Below are 12,902 nucleotides of genomic sequence, written 5' to 3'. Positions count from 1 at the left end.
CTTGAATCGAGCTTGGTATTTTTTGCTTGCCTGTTTGCTTAGCAAAAGGCCCATGGGAATTCATCTGATTATTACTGACATTCTTGAAGATGAGGACCTAGCGAGTCACTATGAGTTTGGTCTACTTAGTGGCGTAGCCAGAATTTCACACAAACCTACATTGCTTCACTGAAGAAAGGAGACAGAATGACATAAGATGGGAAACTAAGGAAAGCCATCCATAAGAGGAGAGGGAATCCAGGAAAAGGAAAAAAAAGGAACAGGATCACAGCATCTATTTCTACCAAATGACTGGTGAATAGAAAATCCCAAGCCCATAAATCCGATCTCTATCAAACCATAGAGATCAAATTCATTATTTTGTTGCACCCGAATTCGAATTCATTATTTGGATCTGTAGTGATCTCATTTTCACTCACTTCAGCACCATCATTCGCGTTCTTCAATTCGCCATACAGCTTCAATCCACAAGCAACCGAATTGACATCATTCATTTCTTGTTCATTTGAATATTCAGCTTGCTCCACCAATGCCTCAGAATTGTCAGCATTTTTGGTCAGTGGTTTAGTGGCTTCTGCTATTGCCTTTTCCTTCGCTTTGTGCTTCCTTCCTTGTAAGTGGCGCTTCATCTCGAGCTCAGATGTGACAGCGACCTGACACAGAGAACAACTCGACAGTTTCTGTAACTTTTTACTCAAATTGAGTGGGGGCGTATCGTTGACAAATTCAGATAGTGGTGCTTCAGATTTTCGCTTTACCCCAGAAACGCCTGAGTCTAAAGGCTTAGCCTGCAGCAAAATAATACGCTGTAACCACGAAACAAGTTACTTAAAAAGATATAGATAAATAAGTGAAGATAATCATGATGTGGGGGAGGGGCAGCAGAGTACAGATCGAGTCTTCTTATGTATCTCACTAGTCTCATGCAGATTAAAAGACCTAGGTTTTATTAGTAACTACTAACTAGAATCTTGTATATTCTTCTCAGTCCGAGGTGGTACGTGGAAATGGCAAATCAGATTGTAAATTGCAAAATGCAAGGGAGAAAAATATGAAAAGCGAAGCTCATACTAGGTTCATTCCCAGTTGACTTGAATATTCGGCTTCCTCCACCAATGCCTCAGAATTGTCAGTATTTTCGATCACTGGTTTAGTGGTTTCTGCTATTGCTTTCTCCTTCGCTTTGTGCTTCCTTCCTCGTAAGTGGTCATTCAGTTCATGCTCAGATGAGGCATTGAACTGACACAGAGCACATCTCCACTCTTTCCGTAACTTGTTTTTACTCAAATTGACCAAGGGAAAAGGCTTAGCCTGCAGCAAAATAATATGCAGTAACCATGAAACGAATTGCTTTGAAAAGGTAGATAAATAAACGAAGATAATCATGATGTGGGGGAGGGGCAGCAGAATACAGATCGAGTCTTCATATGTAATCTCACTTTGTCTCATGCAGATTAAAGGACCTAGGTTTTATTAGTAACTAGAATCTCGTATATTCTTCTCAGTCCGATGTGGTATGTGGAAATGGCAAATCAGATTGGACATTGCACAATGCAAGGGTAGAAATTATGAAATCCCACTAGGTTCTAAGTATATTTAGACCACAAAAACTGAGTTAAATATTAGGAATCCATGCACTTCGATGCATATATGATTTTTCCAACATAAGTTTGCAAGTGACGCACCATGAAAAGGAATCTACTTAAGTGTGGCTATCAAATCGGATATCCTTGAATCCCAACTCTTTGGATACGAGGCTTGCAACGAACCCAAAAGCCCGGTATGTATGGCAGGGCATGTCCCACTCCACAAAAAAAAAAAAAGGTACTCGCATATTTGGTGCATCGTAACGAAAGAACATATTAGGTTAATTGAGCAAATGATATTCTGTCAAGAAATCTAGAATTTAAACTAAAGATGGTGGCGAATAGAAGTGTTAGAATAGTCTCAAAATAGGAATCGACAGTACGAGAAACTCTTTTTTTTTCTGTCTTTGTATTTTTGTGTGTGGCAGAAACTCTAAGCGCCGTCTTCTTCTATATATATATTTTTCCCTTGATAAGTACTCATTTCATTAAAGACCAAACATACAAGTTCTTAGGGGCATAGCCCATAGACAAACCAAGCCTGCCAAACAGCCTAGGTCCTCAACAGCTGTACATCAAAGGTCCAACAAAACACCAGAAACAAAAAAAAAAACTCACAGGTCACATCTAAATGGAACCCCAGGCATCACTAAAAATTCGAAGCTTCTTTATGTTCTTATTCTACCATCAACCAAAGGATAAGAGGGTCCAATTTGCTTAAAACTTGGATAAATGTGTGTGACCCGTACCATGCCTATATCCTAAAGCAAGTGAATGATGCAACCGCTCGATGAAAGGTAGACAAGGGAACCTCCATTAGACATCCAATGGCATTCATGCAGTATATAGAACATGCGCATGATGGAACAGATTGGGGAAGCCCATTTCCCCCTTGTAGATCCAACGGTGTTTGATGAAAAATGCTGTTTTAATTTTTTTTTTTAATATTTAATCTACTGTCTAAGGAAAAGGAGGCTTTCTGTATGAGAGAATAACATCAGGAGCCCCTTTTCGAATAATTTCTAAAAAGTAAATCTATTAGTTCTTAGCACATGTTTGCCTGGTTGAATTAGGAATTAATATGACTAATAAAAGAGTAGCATAACGAAGGTTCGGAGAACTCCAAAATCTCCTGCGTAATGAAGGTAAAATTTTAGACAGAAGATCTCAAAAAACAGTAGGTTGAAATGGAAGTAAGCATACATAAAAATGAGCAGATAGAAAGATACACACGATTACATAAACCACGATAAGATAAAAGTTAGGAGTCTAAAGTAGTTCCCCACTCTTTCACTGGGTAAAGAAATCTCAGAACAGAACATACACTGAGTAGTTAACCATAGGGCATCTCCAATCCTGCAATATATTTGTTACCAAAGTCACAGGGTATAGTACGAGTCAATTGAATACTATGTATCATCTTCTTAGGCCTCATAAACTTCAATCATCTTAACTTGGCATATATAATCGTTTGCCCTCATCGCCCAAGAAGGGCTACATTGCCCAATAACTCATCTAATTTTTCAAGTAATCAACAACAAACCCCACATTAGGAGATAGTTGCAACTTACAAGCAAATGACAGATACCGTGCAGTAGATACAAAGAGAGGCCACTGGACTCATTACCACATACCAGATGATTTAAGGAAAATTCATAACACACAACAAATAGAATAAACATGACAAGCACAAGAAAGCTTTAGTCCATTACCGACGAGATCCACTTGTCCATTACTAACCTTTTTGATCGGTTCAGGAATTGGCATCCTACTCTTCAATACTGCCTCTAGATCACGCTGAAATGGAAAAGCACCAAGAAGTATGCCATCTTTCGTCTCCACCACAGGCATCCTCCCATCATTCTCCCCCTGCATTTGCTTCCTTGTCATAAACCCATAGCCTTGCACCCTTGGGTACCCATGATCCTTCAATGAAAACCCTATGATGTCGCTACCACTATCAAAAACCCCCTCCATCGTCATTTCCCTAGCGACTTCGGCTTCTAACTCCCGCCTGCGCGACAACCCTGACATCTTGATCTCTTCTCTGATCCTCTTCTCCAATTCTCTGGCAGTCATCAACTCCCTCTCGTCAAGTGTGTTCCCCAAGATGTCACTAGCGACTTCGGCTTCTAACTCCTGCCTGCGCGACAACCCTGACGTCTTGATCTCTTCTCTGATCCTCTTCTTCTCCAATTCTTTGGCACTCATCAACTCCCTCTCATCAAGTACGTTCCCCAAGATGTCACAAGCGATTTCGGCTTCTAACTCCCCCGCCATCATCATTTCCCTAACGACCTTGGCTTCTAACTCCCGCCTGCGCGACAACCCTGACTCTTTGATCTCTTCTCTGATCCTCTTCTTCTCCATTTCTCTGGTAACAATTAACTCCTTCTCATCAAGTGCGTTCCCCAAGATTTCACTCATCTTTGGAACTTCTTGACAAGCACCTGATAGACATTCCACAAAATCAAAACCCACAACCATGGATACTCGACACATATAAACCCATGGGCTGCTCCACCATATACCAAGGGGTTTCAATCAAACAATTCAATAAATTTTTATATCTTTTTCCAACAATTTGATTTTTCTGTATGGCTGTCGGCACTGAATTATTCTTACGTAGCCAAAATAAGTACTAAAATCACTTAAATTTGCGCTTTATCTACACAAATTTTCTTTATGTTTTTTTGTCATCACTCAATTAAAATCGTGGAGTTGCCCCTGTATAAACCGACACGCGTACATCTATTATGCATGAGAGGAAAACACAGTAAGGATGATCATTGCACGATGAGACGAAAGAGAGATATGGGTTTTCTTGGTGCGAACCTTGCAATTCTTGATGGGTTAACGTGTTCCCCAAAATGTCACTCATCTTTGGAACTTCTTGGCAAACACCTGATCATAGACAGCCCAAGAAAATCAAAACCCACAACCCTGGATACTCCAAACATGTAAACCGACACGCGTATATCTACTGCATGAGGGGAAAGCACAGTAAAAATGATCATTTTGCACGATGAGGCGAAAGAGAGATATGGGTTTTCTTGGCACGAACCTTGCGATTCTTGTTCTTGGCGCGAACCTGCTTGCAATTCTTGATGGGTTCTCAAATGTAATCGTTTTCCATTTTTTTCGCCTGAGAGAAAATATGGAAAGACGTCTATGGGGGCTGAGGATCACACAGCGAAAGGGTAGTCGGGGTTTTGGAATGGAGAAACACTGGTAGTAACGTAGTAGCCTAGTAGGAGTGGGTATGGAGTATGAATGTATTCAACGGCTCCGATGCGAATTTTGGAATGGGCCCGCATATCCGTAGGTACCCTAAAATATCAATCTCATCAGTACCGGTACCAATAGCAGTGTTCATTTTGATTATGTTATGAATGCCCGGGGTAATGAATTATCCCAATGCTGCTACAAGTACAGAGCTTTCTGCACAGATAGCGAGTATATTTTTCGTTTGGGCTCTTATCGGATCCAACAAAGATAATTGGAACCGCTCATTTTGTTCAATATATTTTGCTTAAGGTCTCTGCAAAAAATCAGCTCCATCCGATATCGATAAGAGCGTTTGTGAAGCGTCCAAAATTGCTTTGAAAATTTTTTAAAGCAATTTTGAATGCTTCGCAAACGCTCTTATCGATGTCGGATGGAGCTGATTTTTTACAGAGACCTTAAGCAAAATATATTGAACAAAATGAGCGACTCCGATTATCTTTGTTGGACCCAAGACGAGCCCAAATGGACGCTGTATGCATTGTCTGTGTAGAAAGCTGTTGTACCAGGCATTTTGGTTCTAATCAAGAGGTTTTGGTTATCAAGGGTGTATGAAACTTTTTCTCTCGACTAATCCATCGAGTACACGCAGTTCCTCTGTCTCACGTGTACGAGGTAATTACCGGGGCTAAGCATGGAGTAACTAAGGCTTCGTTCAATTGTCAGGAATGTTGTACTGAAAAGTTATTTTCAAGAAAAGTTAAATAAAGAAAAAAAAAATCTATTTTCTTGTGAGTGTTCATTTGATAATTTCTTTTTGCAGGAAAACTGAAGTTTAGTGGTTCGTTTACCAAAAAAAGACACTTATGAGAAACTTCTTTATTTTTATTTCCATAGCTATTTTTATATAAAAGTAACTTTGAGAGCTAAATAATATGCTATCATATTTCAAAAATTAACATATACAGAAAATGTATTTTATCTAATGCAAAGCCTTAGCATGAAATGAAAAAATCGACTTGCAATTCTTATTCAATTTGCTATTTTCTAAATGGTCATGCAAATCCTTCATTTAAATTGACATCCTCTAATAATCAATCGTACAAATGAAGTTTAAAAAATAAGCAGATAATAACTAAATAAACAAATGTTAAACAACCGTGCTTGGTTAGTTGCCGATACAAAAACTCATTGATAATTAGTTAGTACAAAACAAAATTGAACACTTATCTCAGAAAGCACCATAGTAGTCGAAATTGTTGTTGCTTACGTAAATCTCAAAGTATTTTTCTAAGAACCTAATTCGTATTTTTTTGGTATTGGCGTCATTCACTTTTTTTCTTATCCGCCAATTATTTTGGTCCCACAATGGAGAAAACTTTTCTGATGACGCAAAATCCTATGCTTTTGGCTAGATCATTTTTGCAAGAAAGTAAATCTTGTAGTAAAACTTAAAAACATATTTCCCAATACTTTCCTGCCAACTGAACACTACAAAAGTTATGAGAAAGTTGATTTTCTCATCCTTTCTTGGCAATTGAACGGGGCCTAAGGGGGCGTGAGTTAATTTCACCTTGGCAATTTAAGTTTTGTGAGGGTGGTTAAATTACATAAAACCTGCCACAATTATGATTGATTTTCACTTAACCTCTCTAATGTGTTTAAAACTCAACACTTAACTCCCTTAAAAGTATTCATCCGGTGACGGTAAACTCCCTTAAGATTTTGGACCGAATGTGCCATCTGAGCGGAGAAATAAGTTTTTGTGACAGAACTACTGTTTTCTCTTTACCTATGGGCAATTTTCCAAAAATTAGAGAGGTTGAGGAGGGACAATAGAACCAAACGGATGGGGTCAGTTGAGGGGGAATCGTGGACGATCATGGGTAGTTGGGGTTGGAAAACTTGGAATAGCTTTGTTTGGAGTGCGGTGACTGAATTTGGTTTTTGATGTGGTGGTTTTAGGGAGGTTATAGGTGAAGGTTAAGTTGAAAAGAACACGGCGGGCTGATGATTGACGGGCAAGAGAGTAAATTGTAATTTTCCATTGATGTCATATTTGACATCTTGGATTTGTATAGTTTAAGGGGATTATATGTTGAGTTTTAAACTTTAGGGAGATGAAGTAAAAATAGGCAAAAGAGTGAAGTCGAACCTGTGCTATTTAATTTGGATTTGAAGAATTAATGATTTTAGAAGATGCGTTTATGTTGGTTTGTTTAGGGCGCTGCTATTTGCAGCCCTCTATTTACTCCCATAGCCCGTTAAAAATTTCCAATTATCCTCGACAGTTAGTTACCGAAATTGAGATATATTTTCAGCATCCAATTACCGAAATATAATATTTTTTTCAACAGATATTTACCGAAAATGCATGTTCGGCAGTTATTTACCGAAAGTTGAACATATTTTCGACATGTAGTTACCGAAATATAATCTTGTTTTCAACAGCAATTTACCGAAATGTTATTTATGATTTTCAACAACCATTTACCGAAATGTAGTGGGCTACGGGAGAAAATAAAGGGCTGCGAATAGCGGCGCCCTTTGTTTATTAGTCTAAGCAGTACCAAACGAGCATTAATCAATCCGATTATACAAGTTAAATCGAGTGATTTAGTTTCGTAAAACAGCATAATCTTATTGCCTTGGTAAGGATAAATGGATTGTTAAAGCTTGATTTGAAAACTTAACGAGCTTTAAGCGTGTGATCAAGCAGCTACCTTAGTATTGAAAGCGTCGATTTCAAATAACCTTTAACGTACTGAATTAGAATCGAGCTCGTGTAACTTGATTTGTTAAACGATGTTGGTTTTCGCTCACCTGTGTGCAAAGCAAAACAACAATTGGAATTCATGCAGCAGTTACAAAACAGTCTTGAAGACCTAACGATTCGAGCTGGTCTACTCAGCGGCGGAGCCAGAAATTTTCAAACATATACTTCACTAAAGAGAGGAGAAAGAAGGGCATAAGAGCACTATGAAACCACTATGATCTATAAGCGGCCGCCGGCTTCATCTACATTCTGATCATTCCCCTCTCAGTCTGATTCCTCCTTTCCCTCAGCTGCTGCACCATTAGTCTTGCAGACGTACTTCATTTCATCTGGCATGGTTTTCTTAGCTGTGACACCGCCACCACTTTCCTGCCACAGAGTCATGTGTCGCTTCTCCACCCGATGGACGGTCATTTCCTCTTCAGTGTTGGTTCCAAACTTGCATGTGTTGCACCAGAATGTGCAACCAACATTTGAACCTGTGGTGATCTCATTTTCACTCAATTCAGCACCATCATTTGCATTCTTCAACTCCACTTTTAGCTTCACTCCAGAATCAACGGCATTGACATCGTTCATGCCCAGTTCATTTGAATATTCAGATTCCTCCACCAACGCCTCAGAATTGTCAGCATTTTTGTTCACTGGTTTAGTGGTTTCTGCTTTTGCCCTTTCCTTCGCTTTGTGCTTCCTTCCTCGAAAGTGGTCCTTCAGACCTTGCTCGCATGTGGCAGGGACCTGACACAGAGAACAAGTCCACTTTTGCCGTAACTTTTTGCTCAAACTGCGTGAGGGCCCATCTTCGACACATTCAGTTATTGTTGCTTCAGATTTCCTCTTTATCCCAGAAACGCCAGAGTCCAAAGGCTTAGCCTGCAGCAAAATAATATGCAGTAACCACAAAACAAGTTGCTTAGAAAAAGGTAGATTAATAAACAGAGATAATCAATGATGTGGGGAAGGGGCAGCAGAGGCAGATCGAGTCTTCATGTGTATCTCACTATTCTCATGCCGATTAAAGGACCTAGGTTTTATTAGTAGCTAGAATCTCATATATTCTTCTCAGTCCGATGTGGTATGTGGAAATGGCAAATCAGATTGTAAATTGCAAAATGCAAGGGAGAAAATTATGAAAACCGAAACCCGTACTAGGTTTATTCCCAGTTCATTTGAATATTCAGATTCCTCCACCAATGCGTCAGAATATTCAGCATTTTTGTTTACTAGTTTAGTGGCTTCTTCTATTATTTTTTCCTTCGCTTTGTGCTTCCTTCCTCGAAAGTGGTCCTTCAGACCTTGGTCGCATGTGGCAGGGACCTGACACAGAGAACAAGTCCACTCTTGCTGTAACTTTTTGCTCAAAACGAGTGAGGGCGTATCTTTGATACATTCAGTTATTGTTGCTTCAGATTTCCTCTTTATCCCAGAAACACCCGAGTCCAAAGGCTTAGCCTGCAGCAAAATAATGCGCCAATACCCACGAAAAAAGTTACTTACAAAAAACATAGATAAAGAAGTGAAGATAATCATGATGTTGGGAGGAGGAGCAGAATAAAGATCGACTCTGCCTATGTATGGTCTCATGCAGATTAAAGGGCCTAAGTTGGAGTGTTAGTAACTAGAATCTTGCATGTACTTCTCAGTCTAATGTGGTGTGTGGAAATGGCAAATCAGATCGGAATTTGGAAAATGCAAGGGTAGAAGTTGTGAAATCGGAAGCCCATACTAGGTTCTAAGTATGTTTAGATCCTAGCTAAAATATTAGGTATCCATGCACTTCGACGTATATAGTGACTCTTCCAACATAAGTTTGGAAGCAATGCAGCATGAATAGGAAACTAACGAAGTATGGCAATCAAACCGGACCTCCTTGAATCCCAACTCTTTGGATATCAGGCTTGCAACAAACCCGAACACCAGGTGTGTGTATTTGGACATGTCCTACTGCCACATAATCAAATACAGTAGCATATTTTGTGCATCGTAGTGAAAGAACATACTATGAGATGAACGCAGCAAATTATATAGCAACTGGAAATGTAGTATTTAGACTCAAGGAGGTGGTGAGGAAAAGGGGTCGGATGGTCTCAAATAGGAATCGACAACCATATGAGAAAATCCTTTTTACCCTTTCAGTGCCAGAAGCTCTAAGCTTCTTTATATTCTTATCAAAACATCAACACAATGGTAAGAGGGAAGGGTCCAATTTGCTTAAAAGTTGGATAAACGTGTGAGACACAAACCATGCCTGTATCCTAGAGCAAGTGAATGATAATTTCTTGTACTAAACACAGCATGGTTGGATGCAAGCGCTCGTTGAAAGGTAGATGAGGGAACCTACATTTACCTCCAACCATATTCACGAGGTCTATATATATAACATATGCATGATGCAACACATTGTGGAGCCCAGGAGTGTTTGATGAAAAATGATGTTGAAACGAATTTTATTCAACCTATTCTGTAATGAAAAGGAGGTTTATGTACGAGGGGAGAAATTTATGAGTCCCTTCTAATATAATTTCTGAGAAATGAAATTAACCAGATCTTAGCAGCATAAGTTTGCCTGGTTGAATTAAGAATTAACTTTACTAAGCACTGTTCCTAATAAACCGAAACTGGAGAAACACAACATTCTCCTACATAATGAAGGTCGAATTTTAGACGATCTCAAAACAGTAGGTTAAAACAGAACCGTATTGTTCAAAGTAAGCATACATACACATGAGGGGAAATAGAAATCTGGAACGGTTATGTAAACGATGATGAGACAAAAATTAGGAGTCTAAGGTAATTCCCCTCTTTCACTGGGTAAAGAAATATCTAAATAGGACATAAACCATTCTGCATTTTCAATCCTGGAGTATAATTGTTAGCAAAATTACAAGGGGTATAGTCCGTGCCAATCGAATACTCTGTATCATCTTCTTAGGCCTCATAAACTTCAGCCATCTTAACTTAGGAAATACAATCAAATGCTCTTGTCGAACAAAAAAGAGCTACATTGCCCAAAACTCACCCAAATTTTGAAGCTATCAACAGCAAACCCGACTTGAAGATAATAAGATCAACAAGGGAAGCTATCGGTGTGATTGATCAGACAATTACCATGATTGGTTGATGTTCGTTCTCAGTCGGATTCCAATGGATGGTACTTTTCACCAAACCTTTGGACGGTTTAGTTTTTTGAACTGTTTGGACGGTTTAGTTGGACACATGTATACCTACTCATACTACCTTAGGTTTGGATCAAAAAATAAATAAAAATACTATCTTAGGTTAGCTACCGATACGTGGCAATGAGGCCTAAATCCAAAATCTCAAAACAAATATGGTCCAAATGATTTGAGGAAAAATTTGTGACAAACCATGAAAAAATGAACATGACAAGCACAGGAAAGGTTTAGTCCATTACCGATGGGATCCCTTGTTCCTTGCTAACGTCCTTGGTTGGTTCAGTTGCAATCCTACTCGCCAATACAGCCTTTGGATCGCGTTGAAATGGACAAGCACCAAGAACTCCGCCATCTTCCGTCCAGTCAACCACCGACGTCCTCCTGTAATTCTCCCCCTGCTGCTGTTGTTGCCTGCCCAACCCAATCTGCCTTTCCCCAAGCCCATATCCCTGCACCTCTGGGTACAACGAAGAATCCTTCAACGACAACCCTATGTCGATGCTACCCGCACCAATCTCCCCCTCCATCATCATCTCCCGAATGACTTCGGCTTCCAACTCCCGCCTGTGCAACAACCCCGATGTGATGATCTCTTCTCTGATCCTCTTCTTCTCCATTTCCCTCAAAAGCATCAACTCCCTCGCTCCTAACGTGTTTCCAAAAATGTCACCTGACACAAAATAAAAACCCACAACCATAAATACTCAAGCCCTTTTTGGGAGCTTAATTACTGGATCGTAGCTTATGCATTTCTTAGTTTTGAGTGTTTGGGAGCCGCTTCTATAGTTCATTGGATCAAAACGCATTATCAAAAATGAACTGGACAATCCAGATTTTAAAACTCGCTGTGCTTTTTGGATTCTGATTATACTCCCACACGCAAAACCCTTTTACAAATGCTAACCACACCCCTAAGGGTGGAGGTTAGTACGTAAAAGGCGTTTCGAGAAAAGTGTATTGATATATGTGAAAGTGTATCAATATCGATGAAATTTGTATTGAAATCCGAACTTGTTTGTCGTTAATTGCCTTATTATTCATCGCCTAGGCGGAGGTTAGCAAGACCCTTAACAAACACTTCTACAGATCGTCATTACAGACTAAAATTCTATCACCAACAATCCCACCATTGAATCCAAAAAATGATCATTGCACGAAAGAGAGAGAGAGATGGGTTTTATAGGAGCAAACCTTGCAATGCTTGATGGCTGAACGTGTTTCCGTTCTCCATTTTGTCGCCTGAGATAAAATGGAAAAAAAAAACTCTATGGAGCGATGGCTCACACAGTGAGAGAGGGATTGAGATTTGGAACTGAGAAAACACTAACGTTGTTGGAGTAGTTTTCTAGGAAACACTAAAATGGAGTCTAATAGATAAGATTTCCAGACATGTACTCTTTCGGAAACAAATTTGAAAACTAAAACACTCTGTGAGGAGTTGTGAGATTAGTCCAAGGTGCGCACAAACTAGCTATTAAAATAAAACAAAGTGGTTGTAAAGTACTTTCGAAGCGGTTGTTCTCCCGTTACCGGTCACCCAGTGCCACGTAAGCGGGTGTTGTGGTGGAGTATTGTGTCTAGCATTATTGCATGCATAAGCGCGTAAAACAATTGTAGGAGGGTCCGTGGCTGTTCTCCCGTTACCATTCATGCAAGCGCCACATGGGCGGGTGTGGTTGGTGTTGCGGTGGAGTGTTGTGTCTATGTATAAGCATGTAAAACGGTTATAAGAGGGGTCGGAGGAATTAGTCCGAGGAGCGCTAATCACTTTTTTTTTTTTCTTTTCTGCTTTTTGATGGGGGTGATTGTGTGTGGATATATATGTATACAAATGTGCAAGAAGTATTAGTGGTTGACATTTGGGAGTGTGTTTGGGGAAAGCAGTAGAGACTTGAACATTGTTTTCGGAAACAAACATTGAAAAGGCAGGGAGGGAGGGAGGTAGTAGCCTGCGTGCCTGTTCAAGAAACAGAGAAAGAGGCAGCTGCGTGTACTGAAGGATTTTGCTTTCTTTCCCCCTGATTTCAGACGAATCAGAACAGGAATGCGTGGAAAGGGAAAGAATTCTGATATGGTGTATCCGGAGCATCGCCATGTGATCACCGGCCTTTTTTTCACGGGAAAATAGTACTTGCTCTC

General features: G+C 39.8%; 2 protein-coding genes across 4 annotated transcripts; both read right to left on the bottom strand.

The window, feature by feature from the left end:
• Positions 1–143: 143 nt before the first annotated feature.
• LOC131317815 (uncharacterized) lies at positions 144–4,871 on the bottom strand. Of its 2 annotated transcripts, none has more exons than XM_058347469.1 (5): positions 4,651–4,871; positions 4,422–4,490; positions 3,327–4,036; positions 1,072–1,311; positions 144–806 (listed from the first exon to the last, which is right to left on the bottom strand). In XM_058347469.1, exons 2-5 carry the CDS (start codon positions 4,465–4,467, stop codon positions 333–335), a joined length of 1,470 nt encoding a protein of 489 aa, XP_058203452.1. In that variant the 5' UTR covers positions 4,468–4,490; positions 4,651–4,871; the 3' UTR covers positions 144–332. The 2 variants fall into 2 exon arrangements, with proteins under 2 accessions (XP_058203452.1, XP_058203454.1); XM_058347471.1 differs by having other exon boundaries at positions 144–788; positions 4,651–4,869.
• A 2,768-nt stretch (positions 4,872–7,639) lies between these two features.
• On the bottom strand, positions 7,640–12,198 carry LOC131317816 (uncharacterized). Of its 2 annotated transcripts, XM_058347472.1 has the most exons (4): positions 11,955–12,198; positions 11,003–11,433; positions 8,737–9,039; positions 7,640–8,460 (listed from the first exon to the last, which is right to left on the bottom strand). In XM_058347472.1, exons 1-4 carry the CDS (start codon positions 11,992–11,994, stop codon positions 7,852–7,854), a joined length of 1,383 nt encoding a protein of 460 aa, XP_058203455.1. In that variant the 5' UTR covers positions 11,995–12,198; the 3' UTR covers positions 7,640–7,851. The 2 variants fall into 2 exon arrangements, with proteins under 2 accessions (XP_058203455.1, XP_058203456.1); XM_058347473.1 differs by lacking the exon at positions 8,737–9,039.
• Between the last annotated feature and the right edge of the window lie 704 nt (positions 12,199–12,902).

This window comes from Rhododendron vialii, chromosome 2a (assembly GCF_030253575.1).
Source record: "Rhododendron vialii isolate Sample 1 chromosome 2a, ASM3025357v1".
In the NCBI taxonomy this organism is placed as follows: Eukaryota; Viridiplantae; Streptophyta; class Magnoliopsida; order Ericales; family Ericaceae; genus Rhododendron; species Rhododendron vialii.
The sequence above is the reverse complement of the archived record's forward strand: the minus strand, read 5'-3'. Positions and strand labels throughout refer to the sequence as shown.

Coding starts and splice junctions, on each gene's coding strand:
- LOC131317815 (XM_058347469.1), bottom strand. CDS start 4,467: ATGAGTGACATTTTGGGGAACACGTTAACCCATCAAGAATTGCAAG. Junction 4,037..4,421: donor AACCCATCAAGAATTGCAAG/GTTCGCACCAAG, acceptor AATGTCTATCAG/GTGCTTGTCAAGAAGTTCCA. Junction 807..1,071: donor GTCAACTGGGAATGAACCTA/GTATGAGCTTCG, acceptor TCGTGGTTACAG/CGTATTATTTTGCTGCAGGC.
- LOC131317816 (XM_058347472.1), bottom strand. CDS start 11,994: ATGGAGAACGGAAACACGTTCAGCCATCAAGCATTGCAAG. Junction 11,434..11,954: donor CAGCCATCAAGCATTGCAAG/GTTTGCTCCTAT, acceptor ATTTTGTGTCAG/GTGACATTTTTGGAAACACG. Junction 9,040..11,002: donor AGGAACAAGGGATCCCATCG/GTAATGGACTAA, acceptor ATTTTGCTGCAG/GCTAAGCCTTTGGACTCGGG.